The sequence below is a fragment of the Ipomoea triloba genome, chromosome 7 (assembly GCF_003576645.1).
Source record: "Ipomoea triloba cultivar NCNSP0323 chromosome 7, ASM357664v1".
In the NCBI taxonomy this organism is placed as follows: domain Eukaryota; kingdom Viridiplantae; phylum Streptophyta; class Magnoliopsida; order Solanales; family Convolvulaceae; genus Ipomoea; species Ipomoea triloba.
Genome location: NC_044922.1, coordinates 25,895,531 through 25,918,827, shown reverse-complemented (window position 1 = coordinate 25,918,827; position 23,297 = coordinate 25,895,531). Strand labels below are relative to the sequence as shown.

At 34.2% G+C, this 23,297-nt stretch overlaps 2 protein-coding genes and 1 long non-coding RNA gene across 6 annotated transcripts; 2 read left to right on the top strand and 1 right to left on the bottom strand.

The window, feature by feature from the left end:
- Nucleotides 1-1,427: 1,427 nt before the first annotated feature.
- Nucleotides 1,428-7,196, top strand: LOC116025102 (probable glutamyl endopeptidase, chloroplastic). Of its 3 annotated transcripts, XM_031266191.1 has the most exons (14): nucleotides 1,433-1,896; nucleotides 2,174-2,381; nucleotides 2,527-2,637; nucleotides 2,765-2,810; nucleotides 3,180-3,289; nucleotides 3,374-3,877; nucleotides 4,112-4,240; nucleotides 4,670-4,969; nucleotides 5,049-5,507; nucleotides 5,631-5,696; nucleotides 5,819-5,879; nucleotides 5,959-6,108; nucleotides 6,303-6,730; nucleotides 6,872-7,196. In XM_031266191.1, coding segments are annotated over exons 1-14 (2,904 nt in total). In that variant the 5' UTR covers nucleotides 1,433-1,565; the 3' UTR covers nucleotides 6,873-7,196. The 3 variants fall into 3 exon arrangements, with proteins under 3 accessions (XP_031122052.1, XP_031122050.1, XP_031122051.1); XM_031266192.1 differs by lacking the exon at nucleotides 6,872-7,196 and having other exon boundaries at nucleotides 1,428-1,896; nucleotides 2,180-2,381; nucleotides 6,303-6,870; XM_031266190.1 differs by lacking the exon at nucleotides 6,872-7,196 and having other exon boundaries at nucleotides 1,431-1,896; nucleotides 6,303-6,870.
- A 973-nt stretch (nucleotides 7,197-8,169) lies between these two features.
- On the bottom strand, nucleotides 8,170-11,333 carry LOC116024682. 2 transcript variants are annotated; one of them, XR_004099515.1, is made up of 2 exons: nucleotides 11,144-11,333; nucleotides 8,170-9,981 (listed from the first exon to the last, which is right to left on the bottom strand). It is a non-coding gene; the product is annotated as an uncharacterized LOC116024682 (long non-coding RNA). The 2 variants fall into 2 exon arrangements; XR_004099516.1 differs by having other exon boundaries at nucleotides 8,170-9,934.
- Nucleotides 11,334-17,201: 5,868 nt separating this feature from the next.
- On the top strand, nucleotides 17,202-20,552 carry LOC116025727. The gene is made up of 2 exons (XM_031267060.1): nucleotides 17,202-17,849; nucleotides 19,796-20,552. The coding sequence occupies exons 1-2, from the start codon at nucleotides 17,399-17,401 to the stop codon at nucleotides 20,338-20,340; spliced, it is 996 nt and encodes a 331-aa protein (XP_031122920.1). The 5' UTR covers nucleotides 17,202-17,398; the 3' UTR covers nucleotides 20,341-20,552.
- Nucleotides 20,553-23,297: the final 2,745 nt, after the last annotated feature.

The following is a 23,297-nucleotide window of genomic DNA, read 5'->3' as shown; positions in this document are numbered from 1 at the left end:
TTTTTCACTGATTAAAGGGGTTTTCCTATGTTCTTTGTTTCTTTTCTTGTTTCTTTAATTTCTTTCGTGCTTGCTTCCAAGTTTAGAAGCTAAACATTGTAGTACTTTGATTTATGGTGAATCCTAGGTTGAGACTTTGTTCTTGATTGTTTCTTACTAATTTATAATTGTTTGTCCTTTGATTCAATTATGTTTCTTTATGGTTCTTGAATTAATATATAATTGCCGACTTATTAGATTCTTGATTAGTGCATGAATTTTGCGATATAAATATCATAGTTAATTAATGTAGATCTCACACAATTGGAATGAGTGGATTGCAACCCTAGAGGGAAGGATGATATCAATCTTTTGTGTTCGAGTCAAATCGTTCAGTAGAATTTACAAATCGTTTAGTAGAATTTACAAATCGTTTATGCAATCATTAAGGAAATGTTAATTTAGAAGAGATTCTAATTAATCAACTTAGGATTAGCCGTTAATACTCAATTGTTATTGGCATGTATCTTTTATGGTGAGTATATATTCTATAAGTTTGGGTTTGAAAAATACTTAATTAGCGGGCACTCTACTCGTTGCCATGCCCATGGCTAACAATTGTATTGCATTTTGAGATGATTGAGAGGGGAATTTAACCTAGCTTATATATCTTAAAAATACTTAATGATGGGGTATTCTACTCGTTGCCATGCCCCATGGCTAACAATTCCAATCGTTATAGTGCACTGTGAATCCTGGTTCGAAATGACGCCGTATTGTTACTGGACGGACGCCGCTTCGAATGACTTCAAGGAATACACAGAATATTGACACAACTACACATAAATCCTCCTCCTAACATTCGAATACACAAAACACATCACAACCTATATTTAAGTATCTCTAACATGAATACACAGAATCGTAGTCTACAATACACATAATACTTTCAAAGAATACACAAAAAATGAAAACATCAAATAAACAAACACATCACCCCTGTGTTTAAGTACCACTAACATAAATACACTGAATCCTTGTCTAAAATACACAGAATGACTTCAGGGAATACACAGAATATTGACACAACTACATAGAACAATAACTGAATGTCTTCAAAGAATACACACACAAATACACAGACCGACCGAAACGAGAAACGTGATTTCCAAAAAGAAAACAAACCGTTAATTAAAATGACCAAAACGACGTCGTTTGCATTGTGCAGCCTGACCTTGATATAAATTGCCTAACAATTCTATTGCATGTTGAGATGATTGAGAGGGGAATTTAACCCAGCTTATCTTAAAAATGTACCCCCTATTATTGGCTAAGAGGAGCTGAGTTGAAGCTAGACGGGCGAATGGCGACATCCTATACTAATACTAACACTACCAGTGGCAGCTGGGAAGATACTCCAATCCAATACCCAATACTCAGATAGACATGGTCCATACAAGAAATCATCACAAGGAATCTCCAAAGGCAAGAATATATAAAAAGATATAAGAAAAATACAGTAAAAAACAAAAAGGAATTCACTGTATGTATAGTGCTGTGGAGTGGAGAGGAAAAGGAAATTGTTAATGAATTGTAATGTGATTGTTAATTGTTATGACATGATGACGACGATGAGACCCATTCACAAAGTCGTATCCTTTCATCACCGTTTCTCTCTGCTCGCCTCTCTCTGTCCCCTTCTCCCTCACTCCTTCAAACCCATTCTCTCTTCCTCCCGCAAACCCCTTCCATCAATCCGCCCTCTTTCCGGAATCTCTGCCATGCCCGCCTCCTCCAGATCTCCTCATCTTCTCCCGCTCACTGCCGTCGGAAACGAGGACGGCGGTGGACCTTCCGCCGCTAACGGCGCCGCTGCTTCAACTGATCCTTCTGCTCCTTGTTACGATGATGATGAAGGTATTTGCTTCCACCCAATTAGGTCGAAGCTCTAACACTCTTATTACGTCTTATTCAATCATTTCTCGGTTTTTTCTTCTCTTGCTGTTTAATTGATTGATTCTGGAGAGTTTACTCTAATTTACATGTTCATACATCTCTTTTGAATTTGATACAGCTTCTGTTTTAGTATTCTTGTTCTGATTCATTTAAAGTTGTTCAATTGCTCTACTGAATGTTTTTACTGTATTCATATTTTCATCTTTAATGATGACTGAGCTACTTGCTTCACAATTAGCATTAGGGAACAAGTATCACCTTCCTCCGCCTGAGATTCGAGATATTGTAGATGCTCCACCTCTTCCAGTGCTATCATTCTCTCCGCAGAGGGATAAAATACTATTCCTCAAGCGGAGATCATTACAACCTTTGGCAGACTTAGCAAGGCCAGAGGTGAAACTTGCTGGTATCCGTATTGATGGGAAATCTAATTCACGGAGTCGTATGTAAGTCCTGACAAAATTACAGCTCTAGAATACCATGTTAGTTGCATCATTTACTTATGACTAGGGAGTGGATCATATTTGAACTTTTTGAACTGGAGTTCAACTTTCTGAACCTAATACAAAGTCCTACGATGCTCAATTTCAGGTCATTCTATACTGGTATAGGGATCCATCAGTTACTGGAGGATGGTACCTTAGGCCCTGAAAAGTTGATTCATGGTCTACCTGACGAGGCTAAAATTAATTTTGTTACATGGTACTTCATGGAAGGAAACCTTTTTCCTTTTTCCTCACATTGTATTCATCTATTCTTTGAATATCCAGTACATTTCTGCAAAAACATGTTATCTTTTTGTATAACCTATTTGCTATTTCCTTTGAAGGTCAAAGAATGGTCAACTTTTAGCCTTCAGTGTCCGAGTTGAGGAGGTACGTCATTCATTGGCTTCTTACAAATGATGCCCCATGCTATTACTAATCTCTTTCTACATTGTGGCAAGCATATATAAATCGTTTCCTGCTGGGTAGTCCACTGTTATATTTATTTGTTGTAAGAAAATGTCTTTAGGCCTTATAGTTAGCTTCTAATCATTTGACAGAAATATTCTGTTGATCCATTTTTGAAATTCATTCACTCTTTTAATTCCGTAAGGCCTTATCAGCTTCCAGAAAGCATCTTGATCTGTAGACATAGGGTGAAATCCATTTATTTTATATATCACAGAACCTTAACAATCTATATCATGCTAAAACCCAGGTCTTCGATTTAAAATTTTTAGTCATGTTTTGCTTTTTCAGGAGGAGAATAGCACTAGTAAGTTGAGTGTATGGGTTGCTGATGTGGAAACAGGAACTGCTAGACCACTGTTCCAGTCTAAAGATGTGTACCTAAATGCTATTTTTGACAAGTACTTACTTTTCTCTATGCCTTCATTATTATTAAAAGAAGAGTAATTGTTTATGTGTGCTGACACTTTTTTGCTAATTCTCAGCTTTGTTTGGGTGAATGACTCAACTCTTTTGGTTTGTACCATTCCATTATCTCGTGGAGATCCACCAAAGAAGCCTTTGGTTCCATCTGGACCTAAGGTTCAATCTAATGAACAGAAGAATATTATTCAAGCTAGAACCTATCAAGATCTTCTCAAAGATGAACACGACGAAGATCTTTTTGAGTATTATGCCACTTCAGAGCTGGTTTTGGCTTCCTTAGATGGGACGATGAAGCCTGTTGGGCCACCAGCCATTTATACATCAATGGACCCCTCCCCAGATGAGAAATACATTCTCATCTCTTCAATTCATAGGCCCTTTTCTTTTATTGTACCGTGCGGAAGATTTCCTAAAAAGGTTGAAGTATGGACGGCTGATGGGAAATTTGTTAGAGAGCTTTGTGACTTGCCCCTTGCTGAAGACATTCCCATTGCAATTAATAGTGTTCGAAAGGGGATGCGCTCAATCAATTGGAGAGCTGATAAGCCTTCAACACTCTACTGGTGTGTATGAAAGTTTTGATCTGATGCTTTTTTATTTCTTAATTTTAGCTTAAATTAATAGCAGCAATATTTAGGAATGGGAAATGAAAATCAATATTCAATTCTAATAGAAAAGGTATGTAAATTAAACCAATAGCACCCTCAAGAGAGGATGTATTGAATACATTTTCTATGAGAATTAATGGAAGTTTAAGAAACAACTCTTAATATATATTTGTGCTGTGAAATGTTAAGGGCTGAGACACAAGATGGTGGTGATGCCAAAGTTGAAGCCTCTCCACGTGATATAATTTATTCGCAGCCTGCTGAGCCACATGAAAATGAACAGCCAACAGTCTTGCATAAACTTGATCTTCGATATGGGTATGCATACAAGTCTTTTCCCCTGCCATTTATTGATACTATTTTGCTAGCTCAATTAGTATGTGCACATACATCATTACAGTTTTGCTAAATTTGCATTCAAGCATCTATTCTTAGTAAAACGCTGGTTGAAAACTTGAAATAACAAATGCTTCTTGTAATTCAATAGAAATAGTGGAAATATATATATGCTATCTAATACAGTGAGCAGCCTGTGACGCGTGATTTAATGTGACATAGTGGACTATTTTGCGTCTCCAGAAGTTCTTAATGATGCCTTAGGTATTGGATGAATATATTAAACTATTAATTTTGGGTAGTAACTTTATTACAAGTTTGCATGCCTGGTGGTTTCCAAGACTATTATTGTGTGCCTGTTTAGAATTTAATCAGTGACCTTCTGAGTCTTTTGATCATTTACCTATACAGAGGGATTTCGTGGTGTGATGACACACTGGCATTGGTCTATGAATCATGGTACAAGACCAGGAGAATTAAAACTTGGGTTATATCTCCTGAATCCAAGGATGTTAACCCAAGGATACTGTTTGATCGGTCATCTGAAGATGTTTATTCTGATCCCGGTTCTCCCATGTTGAGGAGAACTCCAGCTGGGACTTATGTGATTGCAAAGATGAAGAAGGAAGGTGAAGAAGGAACTTTTGTTTTATTAAATGGAAGTGGTGCTACCCCAGAAGGAAACATCCCATTTTTGGATCTATTTGACATGTAGGTTTGGTGATCATCGTCTACTTGTTAACTTGTTTTTCTTACTAGAAGGACAATTATCTGACACCAGTACTTTCAGAAATACAGGCAATAAGGAAAGGATATGGCAGAGTGACAAGGAGAAATACTATGAGACAGTAGTTGCTTTGATGTCTGATCAGACCGAAGGGGAATTGCCCGTTAATCAATTGAAATTTCTAACTTCTAAAGAATCTAAAACAGAAAACACTCAGTATTACATTCTGAGCTGGCCAGAGAAAAAAGCTTGCCAGATCACTAATTTTCCCCACCCATATCCTCAGCTGGCATCGTTGCAGAAGGAGATGATCAGGTATCAAAGGAAGGATGGTGTTCAGCTCACTGCAACCCTTTATCTTCCACCGGGTTATGATCCCTCTAAAGATGGACCTCTTCCTTGTCTTGTCTGGTCATACCCTGGAGAGTTTAAAAGCAAAGATGCAGCTAGCCAAGTTCGTGGTTCCCCTAATGAGTTTGCTGGCATTGGGCCGACTTCTCCACTACTTTGGTTAGCAAGGAGGTATATCTTTCATAGTTTCATCTTCTGTTTGGTCGCCATTCTTTAATATTAATAGTATTGCTTCATTTTACCCAGTTTGGGGTCATTTGCTTAATCTCTAATTCATGTGTTCTAATCTGTCAGGTTTGCCATCTTATCTGGACCAACAATACCTATCATAGGAGAAGGCAATGAAGAGGCAAATGATAGGTGATGTGTTCTCTAAAGTGAATCAAGAAAACGTATTTGTTCAAAATGAAAAATTAGCATTTTGCTTTAGCACCCGTAATCTAAAAGTTTCAGTCAACTAAACAATTATATCGTCCATACAGGTATGTCGAACAACTTGTTGCAAGTGCAGAGGCTGCAGTCAAAGAAGTTGTTCGCCGTGGAGTAAGGATTTTACTATCCCTTTCGAGTGTTAGTGGCATTGTTAAATTGACTGAGCCTCTTTGGTGCCTCTGTATTTTAGGTGGCTGACCCAAACAAAATTGCTGTTGGTGGTCATTCTTATGGAGCATTTATGACTGCAAATCTCCTTGCACACGCTCCGCATCTTTTCTCTTGTGGAATTGCACGATCTGGAGCTTATAATAGAACACTAACGCCTTTTGGGTTTCAGGTAGTAATCTTGCTCTAGACTGGCCTAGTTTGAAGTCCTAATCACCACTTTACAGCATTTAGCAAGCCTTTGATACATCTTTCGTTGATTTCTCCTAAATTTACTCGTTTGTATACTGCATGGGCTCGAGCTAATTTGTTTTCTCTAGGATTTTGTGCTTTTAGTAATCTATTTTGTTACGTTTCGGTTTTTAGAACGAGGACAGAACACTGTGGGAGGCAACTAGTACTTATGTCGAGATGAGTCCATTCATGTCAGCTAATAAAATTAAGAAGCCTATCCTGCTTATCCATGGAGAAGAGGACAACAATCCGGGAACCTTGACGATGCAGTCAGATCGTTTCTTCAATGCCCTAAAAGGTCACGGGGCACTTTGTCGCCTTGTAATTCTACCATTTGAGAGTCATGGCTATGCAGCACGCGAAAGCATAATGCATGTTCTGTGGGAGACGGACCGGTGGATGCAAAAACACTGCGTGCCAAATACTTCAAAAGTTGATACCGATACCAAAGTAACAGAGGATCCAGAAAGCAAAGCTGTTAGTGCAAGCGGAGCGGGCGTACAAGAACTGGAAAGTGACAGCAACGATACATTCCATTCGTTAAGGAGGTCATCGTTGTGGTAATTCTCTACATCTTCCATGGCTCGTATTTCAGTTCCGTAATTCATTTCATTGTTACGTGCTGTGTTGTTGTGACACTGATAACAATCTCGAGAAAGGCCGTTTTATGTTCATGTTATGATATTATTGAATTGATTCAGATGAGGTCTGGAGTTGTGAGGAAGCTTAGAAGTGGATGAATGGCATCTGCAGCATACAATTCTTTAGCAACACTATTGCCTATAGATACAGAGCTGCATAAACATTGTTTACACTCAATATCATTTGCAAATTCTTAGATACTATATCAACATTCTACTTCTATAGTCTGCCAAATATATAAACTTGAGCATGCAAAGTGAACATTCATAACTTATTAAATGTTCTTATAAACTGCTGTATTGTTTTGCAACATTGGAAAGTTAGGGGCACTGTAGTAACGCTTGTTAATTTTAATTTGGGTAAAAATTATGTTTGGTATTTTAATTAATACTCCGTATTTACTTGTTGAGAAACATTTATTAATCTTAATCAAGAGAGGATTTACGTATACTAATCAAATATTTGTCAGCTTGTTAATATACAGTGTTTAATTTCGGAATAACATTTGTGTCTTAATTAAGAAGTTAAGATTATAAATGTTGTTATTTTGGTCCAACACAACCAACAATAATTCTACTGATTTATTGGTATCAGTGTTATAGGCGCTAGGTGCTCTTAGACTAAGGCGATTTTAGCCCCAGGCAACTTTTAGTTGGCTGACCGACTAATTGGCCGACTCAACCGAGTGATTTTTTTTGCTTGCTTGGTTACTCTTTTATATTTCTCTACTCATGTACTCAATTAACCATCTAACATATGCAGATCACTAGTTTGAAGAATTATAACAGTCTAACAACTAAAATGTAGAGACGATACATTCTGCGCCATGGGCGTTCGACTAGCGCCTAGTGCCTTCTGTAACATTGATTGGTATTGAAGTAAAGTATGACATAAGAATTTTAACCTGAAAATTTAAAATTTATTGCATAAGGCAAAGTTGAAGTTGAAGTATGTTGAGAAGTGAAGGTGCTCTACAACTCGTGAAGGAGCAATCTAAAAACTACTTACTGAATCAGTGAGCTAAGTCCGTGAGGGCGAAATGATCCAAAAACTGCTTATTGAATCAGTGAGCTAAGTCCATGAGGGCGACATGTAACAAATTATATTGTGGACCAACCTCATTTTTTAATGTATTGAAAGTTTACTTTTAGATAGTATATCTAAAAATAAATCTTTAAGAAATGAACATTTAATATATTAAAAATATGAACATTTAATATATTAAAAATGAACTTAATGTCAATAATCCATTGTAACGATGGTTGATGGTGAGAAATTGGCTTCCCTTTGTTGTGAAACATGCTCCCTCACTCATGTTGAAGGTATAATATGTAAAAATAAATTTGCAATCCAATTATCAGTTTAAATTTTTAATTGAGATAAAACACATCATTCAATTTGATATCAGAGACAACTCAAACACAACTATGATCCACATGTAAATAATCAATCCGCATACGTAACACTTTGTCTATAGCCATAGAGGTCGGATACAAAAGGCTTCATCTTTCAGTTGAGATGAAACACATTCTTCATTGAAAAATGAGTAAATCACCTTTATGGTCCCTCAATTGTTCGCGAACTATCAATGTAGTCCCTTAACTTTGTATTAATCAATTTAGTCCCCGAGATTAATTATTTTTAGTCATAGAACACTCCATTCGACCGTATTCCGGTGAGGACTCTGATTACGCAGGAGTAATTTGGTCATCTTGTGTCTTTAGCCCTCCCTCCCTCTTCATATTGTGGTCTAACTCAAGATCCGCCGCCGCTAGATTTCACTGACGTAAATTCCCATCCGGTGAAACTTGGTAGAAGATGCAGATTGGATGCACAGTAATAAACTTGGTAAAAGATGCACAGTAGACAATTTGTATCCAATCTCTATAGTAAGTAATTAGTTACCTTCTATTGCAAAGTCTATAAACCTACAATTCTGACCAGCAATGTTCTTATCAGCAATGTTCTTATCTTGGGGTAAATGTATCTCAATCACATGACTAATCACATCTATTAAAAAAATTTTAAATAAACCATAATTACTAATCACATCTATTAAATAATTTAAATAAATCATAACAATTAAAATTATTGTTTCCCTAAATATAGGGAAATATAAAGAAATGATTGGTAAGAAAACTTATCAAATATCAATAAGCTCTTCCTCATTATACGTGTTACCTTTCAAATTGGGAAAGGGCCTTAGCCAGTACATATGCCATAGGAAATTTTATGAATTTAATTCTTTCAATACTTTTTCATGGTTGAATTTTAACATATATGGGTGCAAGCTAGTTTTGTAGGTATAAAAGTTTGTAATGACAAATTTTTGACACCATAAACTTTTTGTTCTACAAAACTGTTCATGAATTTTGGTATAATTAGTTTTGGTATAAGCAAAAATGTTGACACTGGTGTGTGTGTGTGTGTGTGTGTATATATATATATATATATATATATATACAAATTGAAAATATTCATTGTTGATGCAGATTTAGGCAAAAAGAACATGTACCTCTTCGGTCGTGAAAGACAACTTCTTTAATCTTTATTTCAGACAAACCTTTTCTTTTCATGACTATGTATGTATGAATGACCCTTACCTTCACCACACTTCTGTTTTTGAAGGTTGATAAATCACAAGCAAGGCAGAGCACTTCCATTTTTGAAAGTTAATAAATAACAAGCAAGGCCGTATACACCTATACTGGAATGTAAGTCTGAAACTCAAAAGGAAAATCTGATTTTTGCAAATGTTTATATTCAATAGTTAAGCATGTATTATATAGGCTTTAGTTGGTAGATAGATTAAGAGTTCTGCAAATACATTAATTCCGTATAAAATGTCAATGCTATCGATTTGAACTCAAAATCCTACACTTAGACTGTCGTATAAAATGTAAATGCTACCTACCAATTTGAACCCAAAATTTGGACCGTGACCATTGGCAATACATGATCATGTGTTCAATAATTATAAGCTTATGCAAAATGTCATCATTATAATGTTAGAAAGTGAAGAAGTTACCGGCAGAATAATGAATAACCTCAAGCTGATGATGGATAGCTCGTACCTTCTTTCACAGATCATTTTCATGTGACTCAAAGCAGATCAAGTTTGTCTGCCATTGTAAAGATTCCATTGGAGCAAAACCACAGATCATTTGCACTGTTAAATTCAACCACTTAATGAAGGACATTTAACAGCTTTACTTTCTTTTCTTTTCTTTTTTGGTTTCAACCACTTAATAGTTATTGAGCTAATATAAGCTGTCAGGAAATAAATTTAAAATGTACGGTTTGAAGCATATGAAACTTCAACCACTAGTGATCTGCCACAGATCTTGCACAGGGAAAAGGAATGCAATGTTTCACAGTTCAGTTTATGAACAAGCAACTATAAAAAGCAAACCAGTACCCTTTTCCCCATCAGCAATCTTGAAATAAATCTCATCTTATTCGAAAAATGCCAAAACAAATTTCCTTGAAAAAGCAAATAACTTGAGGAAATTCTGGAATGTTTGTGTATTATAGGAGGGAAATTGGGAAAGAGCAGCTGACAGTGAAATTCCAGAAGTGAGAAGCAACTACAAAATCTTTCATTTCAAAACAAAATAAAATCAACTGAGATCAAGATGGTTTGGTCATATTGAGAATGAACTTTTTGCTCCTTTAGCATGAGCTGCAGATCGTCTATTTGCAAGAATCCAAAATATTGCATAGAAAGTTAATATTTCCAAAAGGAAAGACACTCGTCAAAGAGAAGAGCAACAGCATATAGTTGCATAAGAAATCCATCCTTTTTTCCCAATCAGTCGGGTACACAACTCCATTAATCAATAACTCAATTTATTCCTTATTGCTTCAGCCAGCAGTTCATATCTCCATTTTACTTCTTATAGCTCATTAAATTTTGTACTTTGTACACTAACAGTCTTTCCTTTTGAAGGCAGGTAAACTAGTTCGATTGGTATAATAAAAATCAAAAGCCAATTTTAGATAGGTAAAAAATCAAAATAAGAAAAGCCAAACACTTTCTAAATCCACTCCATTAACAATCAATAGATCTATTAATTTTCATAAATTTAAGGCAAATATTTCCAAAATTTTATACAGATCAGGATTAAATGGATTAAATTTAGGAGTGCAAAGCACTAATTAAAGATGATCAAAATTATTTATGAAAACAATAGTTGGGCATGCAGAGGATTAATTAAAGCATCAAGCTCGCAAAACTAGAAAATGTATGCTCAATTATCAAGCAAACCACATCAATTATTAACAACACGCAAAACTTCAAATCGAAAATCAGGCAAACTTTGGGAACTGACCTAAACCGATGAAACAGCAAATCCGATAGCGGGGGTGAAAACCATGAAAAGGCATATTACGAGTTTGTGCGTGAATCTAACGAACCGCCATAAGCAACAGCAAAATCTAGGCGTCAGATTCACGCACAAACCCGAAATATGCCTCTTCTACATACCACTCGACTCCCCGTCTCCCCCTCCTCTTCATCCGGCTTTTGAGTTCCATTTTTGAGTCTCACACGGAAGAGTCGTCTAAAATAGAGCTAGGGTTGATGTCGGCAAAAACACATGGGCCTGTCGGTGAATACATCCAGCCCACTTAACTAGCATATTTAGTCCATTGTTATGTCATGGACCCGAGTTCACCTTGTAAGGTGAACCCGAATCTATATTCACAATTTCATAGCTTCATGTTCATTATTTCACAGTTCTATGTTCACAATTTTATAACTCCATGTTCATAATTTCATAATTTCATGTTCACAATTTCATAACTCTACGCTCACAATTTTATAACTCTATGTTCATAATTTCATAAATTTATGTTCAAAAATATAACACAATTTTTGAATGTATATAACAAAATTGTGAATATATAGTTCAAAAAGTGTGAATATTGAGTAATATAATTTTGTATATTGTGAATAAAAAGTTTTAAAATTGTGAACATAGAATTCTAAATTTGTGAACATGAAAAATATAGATCCGAGTCCACCTTACAAGGTGGACCTGAGTCCATAGCATAATTTGTTGAAAAAATGGGTCAAATTAACTCTCTAAGTCAATCAGATAATGCAATTGAATCCTTTAAGTAACAAAATTCTATTCAAACCCACTAAATCGTCAACATGTTTAGCAGGTTAGTTATTTTCATGCTAACACATGTTGTTTTTTTTTAAAAAAATTTTGTACACACGCATTATATAGACAAGCAGGTCACTAAATTCAAAACTCACCCCCTACAAGGTAGGGTGAGGCCAATCGACTTAGCGGGCAAAGTCTATTTTGACGACTTTAATCCCAGTGTCATAATAAGTTACTCATACTTTGGGAAGTATGGGCGGCTTGAGGGCAAAATCTGTTTTGACGACTCTAACCTCAATATCCTAACAAGCTACCTTGGAAGGTTCTCTAGATAGCACATTAGGTTAGTCAACTAGGCCAGTGTCTTAGGCCAAAATGGGTTTATATAGAATTATTTTATTATACAATCTATTTCAATTGTTTGTTCATCTCTAAAATTTTTCCCAGTACCCAATTTAATGATGAGATGGATAATAATAATATGCAAATTAGGCAATTTCTCTTTCTCCTATATCAGCGCCAATCTCTCCCATATTGAGAGTAGTCAGAGTACTTGAAAAATGAGGATGACTTTGAGATATATATGTTTCTGTTTTTGAATCATATATATAAAGAGTGAACATAACTTTTTATTTAACGCGATTTTTTATTTAACATAAAAGATGAATGAATGAATTATTGAACAATCATGAAAAATAATGTTTTAAGTTTTAACACCTTTAAAATGAATCAAAGTACATTTTTTCAATTATGTTTGGATTTGGAAAACAGGTGTACTTCAAGATGTTCAAGTAAGATGTCAATTTTGGAGAAAGTGGATTTATTTGTATGTTTGCATTAGTAAGGGCGATCTTAATAGAGATACTCAAGAGTGTTTTTAAGACAAAAATATTATACTCAAGAGTGTTTTTAAGACAAAAATATTATGGTAAAACTATAACTCTATAAGTAAAATTTTAAAAGCTAATCATGATTTTTCAAGAGGCCATACTTGTGTGTATGTAAAAAGGATCATATGAGAATAAGACATGATGTAAAAAGTAAGAATTAATATAATCCTTCTATCTGGGTTGATCAATGACGAGAAAATAAGAAAAAACATAGGAAAAATATGATGACATTTATATGATTATTACGTTGTACTGAGAAATGCTTGATAGTGCATATGTGGATAACTAATGATGCACACATTTGAATACTATATTATAGATCCCGAGTGCATTGTTAACTAGTTGCTAATGCATTATAAAGTGATTCCAAATATGTTGTAATAATTACGAAAATGTTATTATATTTTTTCCTTAATTTTTATCATGGTTGCAGTAGGCGCTAGGCGCTAGTCGGGCGGTAGACTAGCGCCTAGCGCTTAAGGCAGCGACCTATAAAAACAAAAATATAATGTATGTGTGCGTATGTCATATATTATATTATATATACATCTCTTACTTCTCTTATTTATATAAGTAAATAATTTTAAATATATATAAGTATAATAAAAGAATTAACAAGGCAGACTCGCTTGAGTTAACTCGGCTAACTCTGTCGAGTTGGGCGAATTAACTCGGCCAAATTCAGTCAAGTCGACCCAGTCGGCCGAATTAGGCGCTAGGCGGTTGGCCACCTAGACGGATGCCCAAGGAGCAATTCACCTCGGTCTAGGAGTGCCTAGCGCCTAGACGGAAAATTTTTGCAACAGTGATTTTTATTCATCAATCATTCTAGATGAACGAATGGAATTAATTCACACTTTTTGCAAGAGTGTTTGTAAACATCTTGCATGCGAAATTGGTTTTTGTTTTTTTTTTTTGCTATAATATGTTGTTTATTATTATTATTATTTTAGTAAGAATATAATATTTTTTAAACAATATAATATCTGTATTATTTGAAAAATTAACGTCAATGATGAAAATGATAATAAATGATTAAATGTGATAATTTCAATACAATTATAAATTAATTGTGATTAAATTTAAAGCTGATAACTAAATATAATAATACCAATATTGACATATAGTCATTACTCATGAGGTGGAACTTTTTTGTGAGTTCTACTGACTCTGTTACAGTGTAGTATCTATTTATAGCTACTTTCTCAACTTACTGAAACACAAAAAGTCAACAGATACTTCCACTGAGGCTCGAACTTACCCCCTTTCACATGGGAGTGTACATCAGATGTCACTTGACCACAAGATCTTTGGCAATGAGGTGGAACTTTTTTCCATTAAAAAATCTGCCAGATTCTTGTGTCCACTGTCCGCCCGCCGAGAACCCATTATATAACACCATTTGTGTAATTAGAGTTGGCCACGTGGGCCAATAACCATTATACCATTTTCAATTGACGGCCAAGAACCCAATATATCATTTGTTATGTTATAGATCCGAGTCTACTTTACAAGTTAGACTCAGATTCATGTTTATAATTTTAGAACTTTATATTTATAATTGTAAAATTCTATGTTCACAATTTTTTAATTCTATGTTCAATAGTATAACACAATTTTTGAATCTATATAACAAAATTGTGAATATATAATTCAAAAATTGTGAATATTGAATAATGTAAGTTTGTATATTGAGATCTAAAATTATGAATATAGAGTTCTAAAATTGTGTACATAGAATTTTTAAATTGTGAACATGGACATGAGTCCATAGCATAATATGCCCATATTATATGGCAATTTATATCGTGGACCATGGTGCACAGTGCATTGTGCACCCCGTACTAAAACAACATCGTTTTGATCATTTTAATTAACATCGTTTTGATCAGATTGGCGGTTTTAGTTCGCGTTGATGCAAATAAATGAATTCGTATGTGATATTCGTTGATTGAATTATCTGAGAATAGTGAGTGTTTTTGAAACAACTAGATGATTCGAATGTTAAGAGGATGAGTTATGTGTATTTGTGTCAATATTCTGTGTATTCTAGACAATGGTTCTGTGTATTCATGTTAGTAACACAAGTTGTGATGTGTTTGTGCATTCAAATGTTAGGAGGATGGTTATGTGTATTTGTGTCAATATTCTGTGTATTCATGCTAGTGATACTTAAACACATGTTGTGATGTGTTTGTGTATTTGGTGTTTTCATTTTCTGTGCATTATTGTTAGGAATTATGTGTGTTTAACCATTGGAGTAGTGTAAACAATAAGATCAGTTATGTGTATGGTGTGACAATTTTCTGTGTATTCTATGAAGACATTCTGTGTATTCTGGACAAGGATTCTGTGTATTCACATTAGTGGTACTCGAAATCAATAATATACATAATAACATTTTTTTTTGAAGCAATACAAAATAACATATTAGAATGCACATAATCATTAAATATGATACACAGAATATAAGCTCAAGTATTATATATTTATGTTCCACGTGGTATGGTATTAGAAATCAATAATATACATAATAACATACTAGAATACACAAAATCATTGAATAAGATACACAGAATATAAGCCTAAGTATTATAGTTTAAGTATTAGCATTATTGTTGTCTCATGATGTGTGGTACTCAAAATCAATAATGTACAGAATAACATACTAGAATACACAGAATCATTGAATATGATACACAGAATATAAGTCCAAGTATGATCTCTTATGTTCCGTGCTTTTCAAATTTTCACAATGTTGTTTAAATATTTACCTTTTGTCGTGTGTGTTTTTATAATCTGATGAACTTGTGTGTATTTTTTGTTCTTGCTTCTTCGTCATTGTTTTTGTTGTTGTTCAAATTACAATTATATTGTAGTTTAAAAAAAAAAACTGTAACGGAATTAGACGGACGAAACGACATCCGTCCAGTAACCCGTCCAATAACATAAACAATATAGCGTCGTTTCGGATTGTGGACCCTGATCCACGATATAAGGATTTCATTATGTAACACCATTTGTTTAATTAGAGTTGGGCACATGGGCCAATAACCATTATACCATTTTCAAATGATGGCTGAGAACCCATTATATAACACCATTTGTTTAACTAGAGCTGGGCACATTGGCCAATACCCATTATACCATTTTCAAATGAGTTAAATTTTTATTTTATTTTTTTTGGATTTTAATCAACTTTTTTTTTCAAATTATTATTTTTTGGTTATAATATTATTGTGACATGACAATTTTTAATTTGTCATCAACACAACATTTAAATGTCGTTAAATATGTAGATATTTCAATCTTTTTTATACAAAGCGGGTTGATACGCTATATTTAAAAAATAATAATAATTCATAATTGAAGATTTAAATGCTCTTGTATTTTACAAAATTTAAATGATTTTGCTGATGAAGGACAAAAAATGATCATGTCACAATAATACTTGGACCAATGTGGATGTTATGAAAAAAAATTAAGGGTGTATTTAGTCAATTGTTATACCATGAACTAGGGTTCATATTGTATTGTGAACCTTGATAAAAAAAAAAAATCGTACCTTCAATTAGCATATTCTGTACCTACAATGTAATATGGTTAGTTGTATTAAAAAAAAAAAAACAAATAACTTGATAATTGCTAACACATAATATGATAGCTACAAGTACAGAAATTGTTAACTGCAGATACAAAATATGTCAATTACATATATATAATTTGAAGATTATTTTTTTACAAGGGTCTACAATGCAAGGTAGACCCTGATCCATGATATAATTTGTTGTATTTGGTTCATGAGTTACACACTAGAATGTGAATCAAAATCATAGTTAGCGTTTGGTTGACAACTTTTTAAAACATACCTACGGTATTTGATTACACCTTCAATTAAAAAACTCATCCCCTAATTTTAAAAGGTATAATTCTATTGGTAATATGATTTTTAAGTTTGAATTAGTGCTTTTAGATTTTTAAAAAAATATTAGTGCTTTGATGTCGTTATATTATGATCAATTACCTAGATTTTTTGTTTTTACATTTTTAAAACTTTTGTTCTCATTATAGAGTCATACATCAACAAACATCAATATTCAATATTGACTTCATTCAAATTTCACACTACTACTTAATACGCAAAATATTTCTACCAAAATATTTCTACCAAAACTCAGTCCGAAATATTTAATTCGTATTTTGATTCCGATTCTGATTTCCATATGCGAACTAAATACACCCTAAAAATGAATTGCCCCTACAAATCTATATGACAAAAATGAAATTAACTTATTTTAAATTCATAATTAATTTTTGTAAGGATAATTGATTTTTGTTTCCAAATAATGTCCAAAAGAAAGGATAATCAGTCTATCGAAGTTATCATTTCAAGCTTCTACACTTTCTCACCCATTCGTCACCAACCCCTCTTTGCTATCTTTTGTAATCTTTCCGCCTATCCGCCTTTCCGCCATGGCTGTGCTCTTCTATATAAATCACCGCCTCACTTGAATTGCTCCCTGCCTTTTCCCTTCTCCCTTCATCCTTCTCGCCATCTTGCGAAGTGTGGAGGGCGTGAGTCATGGGGACTTTCTTCTCTTGCTCGGCAAAGTTCCTGTTACTCTTCTTCATCGTCTCCGCCATTCCCATCGCGATTATCGTTCACCTTGAGACCGGCGGGCGGCCGTCCACCCATGTTATCCAGTACCACAGCACAGGGTGGTTCCGCGAGTGCGCCAAGTGGGACGATCAGGGCCGTCGATTCCTCGTCACCTTTTTCGACGGCGGCGTTGGCCAGATTCCCGTCCCCCTCGACTACGACGACGGCTCCGCCGGATCTGTGCTCCAGGAAACGGTGGTCGTCAAGGAGGTTGACTTGGCCGGGAATGCGTCGCTTGGGTTCGCGATTGACCGGCGTCGTAACCGTGTCCTCGTGGCTTTCGCCGATGTTTTCGGGAACCGTTATAGTGCTCTGGCCGCGTATGATTTGTCCACGTGGAAGAGAATATTCCTTACGAAACTCGGCGGCCCAGGTATGTTTAGTCCTGTGAGTTGGTTTGGGTCGGGGCGGGTTGGTTGGCAGTCTTTGTAAGATTATAAAGAACAGTTTTTTACCATTAAAATTTTATCTTTCCAGTTAATTTTTTTTTTAATAAAGAGTAATAATTGGTGGGCAGTGAGCTGCTCTAACCGCTCTCTTATATTTTGACTTAATTGCTTACAATTAGAGACTTATTCTTATACTTTTCTCAACTACTCTGCTTTGAATATCTCCATTATTATAAGTCGTTTCTTGACTTTGGCTAATGTTTTTGTATTATGTAGTTAGGGTGTATTATTGTATTAGTGTTTGACAAGTGACAACTACTCCCTACTAATTAGTGTGCCCAATATTATGAATATTAGGTGACTTCTAATATATATGCTCTATGTTTTGTGTTGGTGGAGTTGTACCTTGTTAAGAGTCCTAAAATAAGAGAGAACATAGATTTTTATAAGGCCATGAGTTAGACTAGTTAATTGGTTGAATTTAATCTTTTAGTGTAGTTTAACCCACGTGCATTATTGTCAATTGAGTGACCCTAATTCAATCTTAAATTATAGCACCTCTAGTTTGACTTATGTTGGTTCATGATCAAATTGGGGTGTTGTGTTTAGTCAATGTAGTAGTGGTATATTCATTGATTTTATTGAAGATATTTGTTGATTAGTTGAACTTGGAATTCTAACACATTGTATATTCATAATTTCGATAAGAAATGATGACTAATTTACTTAAATTTAGTTTGACTCCATCTACATATTATGGCAATTGTTTTTATTTGTTTGGTGTGCTTTCATTGGCTTATGGAAAATTGTTTTTGAATTTATTTGAGCCATTCAAATTATAAATGTATTCTATTCCCAATATCCTTGACTAGAGCATTACAATTAATAAATGTATTCTTTTCCCAATCTCCTTGACTAGAATCACAATTAATAAATGTATTATTTTCCCAATCTCCTTGACTAGTAGACATGATAACGTTTCTAACTTGCTTTTCTTTTAGATAAGACTTTTGTGGTCCTTAATTACCAAATGAGAGATATAGACATCCATAAGTTTTAACCCAAACTCAAGGCCCTTGGCTTATGTCCGAGAGACTAGTGGAGAAGGTAAATTGCAGGATGTGTCTCAATTGACGTACAGGTCCCCAATGTTGCAATCAATCATTTAATTAATTATTTTCATAAGCTGCAACTCAAGTAATTTCTTTAGCATTTATGACTTCCAAGTTGGTTGGTTGGCTTGCCTGTCTTTTTTCATATATTCATAGTTCCAGGTGTCAAGCATGCAAATGGTAGAATATACTGAGCAAAATAATAGGATAATGTTGCCTGCAAGCACATAAATTTTCTTGAAGTCATATTCTTCTATTATCTGTAGAAATCTAAGGATAAACAAGTTTTCTTATTATGTCATGAACTCAAGTATTATAGATCTCCTTGTAGGAGCAAAATAGCTTTACATTATTTCTAATGATTCCCCACCAATTCAAACACTCTGTGCTTTTACATGATCATTAATTAGGTTTCATGCTCAGACAAACTATGGCATATATGTCTCAGATCTGCAATCAGCCCATAATGCATTGGCTGGTTCTGTTTGTTTTGCCTTGTTAGTTATCCTTTTCTGTTTGTCTGAGAATCATCTACCAACTTAATAATTATGTTTGGTTAGTACCCTTTTGTTTGCTCTCTATAGCCCTATTATATACGTGTTTGAATCGAGCATTGAAGGAACTGTACTAAGGACTAACAAAAACAAAGAGAAAAAAATGTTTGCCAAAGATGTCTGCAATTGGTATCCTATGCAGTTACATGTTGAGAAATTGATTCCTAATGTTCGTTTAGTGTTTCCATTTTTGTTGTGAGACTTTATTATCCTCCATCGTCGACTTAAAATGTTTTAGTAACGCTTAGTTAATTAATCATGCAGAGGACGAGAAATCATTTGCAGATGATGTTGCAGTTGATGAGGAGGGGAATGCATACATAACAGACGCTAAAGCGAGCAAGATATGGAAGGTGGGGCCCGAGGGAGAGCTCCAGCATACGATAAGGAGTCCCCTGTTTACCCCGAAAGAGTGGTACAAGAACTTGGTTGCCCTCAATGGAATTGTGTATCATCCAAATGGGTACCTGCTAGTTGTCCACACTTTCTCGGGCAATTTGTACAAGGTCCAAACAGCAAAGGGGAACAAAGTCGAGATTGTTAACGTGGTTGGAGGGTCACTGAGGTTTGGGGATGGCTTGTTGCTTGTGTCGCCCGACAAGCTGGTTGTTGCTGGGAACCCAACGAGGCTGGTCGAGAGCTCGGATGATTGGGAAAGCGCTAGGATTGTGGGCAAATCCAAAGACGCCATTCATCGTGTGGCAACTGCAGCCACGGAGAAGGATGGGAGAGTGTATGTTAGCCATTTGGTGGGCATGGGATATCCCAGGAGAAAGCATGTGCTGGTTGAGGCTGTGTTTTCTGCTTGAACAAGGAGGAATTGAGTTGGATCATGCATGCATGCATGCTTGTACCAAATCATGTTTTCCCATGTTCCTTCTCAGGTTTCAGATTTGTATGTTTCTATGTGGATTTTGTAACCTAGGTTTTGTTTCAAGTTTATGAAATTCTGTATTTCTATGATGAGTGACTGAGCTATATTTTGATTTTCACAGTTAGTATTATTGTGGTTGCTCATTCATCTTTATGCTTTTCTTGCTCATATTTATTGTCAAGCATCTTATACTACATCTTTATTAAGCATAACCAAAACGTACAACTGAGCAATGCATGTTTATTAATTCAGCTCCTTCGCTGGCAGCATAGCATCTAGCTAGTTGTTGGTTTTGAGTGGTAGATTATATATATAAATAACAAATTTTATGAAAATATTTTGGTAATGATAATGATTTTGTGAAAGTATTTTACATGTTTGGTAATAAGGTGCAATAAGAATGATTATTAATAGTTGGAGAAACAGCAAAGGAGGAAGGAAATGAAACCCTTATTTTATTAGAAAATGAATTTTGTAATTAAAGGATAATTAAAACCCATTGTAATATTTTAAAAACCTGTCAATGAAATAATAATAATGACTTTGATACTGATTCCTAATAAATAAATCTGTCAATCAAACACGCGCTTACTCCATTGAATTAGGACTTTCACATGACTAGTAGCCTACAACGGCTGCATGCATGCATCTGTACTTCAAGTATTCGCAAAGTCACCGCCGCACAATGTGTCTAAAAATTGGGACTTGGGTCTTGGGAGCCCAATTTCTTCCCAACAAAAAAAAAACAATTAATATGTATATACATGACAGCATGTATATGTGAATAACACATGCAAGCAAAGGGTTGACAAGAAAGAAAGAAAATTTTGAGAGAAAAATTCTTAGAATAATGTTTTTTTAATAAATAAATACACCTAAAATGACATATCCTTGCACAATTATTGATTGTTTAAAGGGTCAATTGTAGTATTTTTATGATAACCTAATGTTATTTTTGTGTGCAATTCAGTGACCTATTTAACAATTTTTCTTATCAAATTTGTGGCACATCAACCAGGTTGGTTGGCGTGAATATTGTGCAGTGCGAATGATTACTGTACGAGCTTAAAATTGTGACACATATCATAAATAGTACCAGAAATAATATTAGGAGACATAATAACCAATAAGAAAGTAATAAATAATGTAATATTACAAAATTTTCTTTTAGTATATATTAAAAATACAATAGATGATGTGGGAAGTACCGTCCAATTTCATCCTCACCATTTGAAGCACAGCGAAGAGATCAAAGTGCACGTGAAAACAGGTTGACAAAATGACAATTCGCAAGCTTAACAGCTTCACATTGCTTGAGAAAGATTAGCTTTGTTATTCAATTAAAAATTAACACTCTAATTCGCTGGATCTTTTTATTTAAAAAAATTCAATATAATAGTTGTCAATAGTTTGTAATTGGACATTTCTTATCACTGAGTCAATCATGAAGTAAGGATTGAAATTTTTAAAGACTAATGATTACTTTTAATAGATTTTTAATATAAACATCAGATTAATTTTACTAACAATTTGAAAATTAAAAGTGGTCAAATTTATAATATAATATAACAATTGATTTTATTGATCTTATAACTTGATAAATACAAGTGAAAATTTTCTTAATAGAATAATATTAGTAACGGGTCGATATAATAGCAAATATTAGCAAGTCTAGTGGAGTAATCCAATACTCAAAAACTCATAAAGATCAGTGCACATCATTTAATAGTTGTGAATTATAAATATTTGGTTCACATTGAACTTTGGAGTCATCACTTTTACACGATAAATAAAAAGTCACTTAGAGTTTAATGATTTAATAATTTTGTTGAGTGGCGGCTCTTATTGTTGGCTAGGAAATTACTTGTATGAATAGTGATTTGTTACATTGTAGCATGATATGAGTCTTGACATTTGAACCATTATCCTTCTACTCAACTTGCATAGTACATTTGCATTCCAATTTTATTTAATTTCTAACAATTACTGTCCAATTATTTAATTTGTGGAAAAGAATTGAGAAAATAAGTTAGAGTATTAATTTCATTGTTTGGTTGATAAAAAATAAATTTTTGGAAATAATTAATATAAAGACTAAATATGTATGAATAATAAATACAAGAATTCATGTTGTGTCTTTTCTTCAAAAAATGTTTGAAAAATAAAATATCAAAAGAAAGTAAAAACTTCATTTTCCTCAAATTTAAAGTATTCATTCTCTATATATATAAAAAAAATTATCTCATCAACTAAACAAGGTAAACTATGTTTTTCCTCAAATTTAAAGAAAAATTATCTAAACATAATATTTTTTTTAAGTAAACCAAACAAGTCATCATATTGATAATCTACAATTATTTTATTTATTAACTTTCTTCGAATCTGGTCATATACTCATATGAGAACCACTTCCAAAGTAATAACTTATGGATAAATCCAAACCATTGATCTATAAAATCTGATTGAGAGAATGTCACAAGTATTGACTTTTTGATATATAAAAGATAAGAAAATATGTTAAATAGAAGCCCGCATAGGCAGCTCAACCGGTCACATGAGTGATGTTTGGGAGTAGATATGTTGAACATATACTCTACCGTCGAACAAATACTTTAGGGAAAATGTACAAATAGACCACTTAACTATTTGGTGTAGCAATTAAGCTACCGTACTCGAATAAGCTCCAAATTCATCCCTGAACCAGAAAAAAAAAAAAGAGCAATTAATATTTTTAGCAGGTTAACAACAAGTTTATGCTGATTAGGTGGCATGTGTATTTTTTATTTTCTATTATTATTATCCTACTAAGAGCATGGCCATCAATGTATATTAAGGAGATATTGGAACAGTAACAACACATGTGGAGGGGAGAGAAAGTGGAGAGAGAAGAAA

Excerpts from the sequence above, each read along its gene's own strand:
- LOC116025727 (XM_031267060.1), top strand. The coding sequence starts at position 17,399 with ATGGGGACTTTCTTCTCTTGCTCGGCAAAGTTCCTGTTACTCTTCTTC. Across the intron at positions 17,850-19,795 it reads TACGAAACTCGGCGGCCCAG|AGGACGAGAAATCATTTGCA; the intron begins GTATGTTTAGTC and ends TTAATCATGCAG.
- LOC116025102 (XM_031266190.1), top strand. The coding sequence starts at position 1,566 with ATGAATTGTAATGTGATTGTTAATTGTTATGACATGATGACGACGATG. Across the intron at positions 2,382-2,526 it reads TCTAATTCACGGAGTCGTAT|GTCATTCTATACTGGTATAG; the intron begins GTAAGTCCTGAC and ends GCTCAATTTCAG. Across the intron at positions 3,878-4,111 it reads AAGCCTTCAACACTCTACTG|GGCTGAGACACAAGATGGTG; the intron begins GTGTGTATGAAA and ends TGAAATGTTAAG.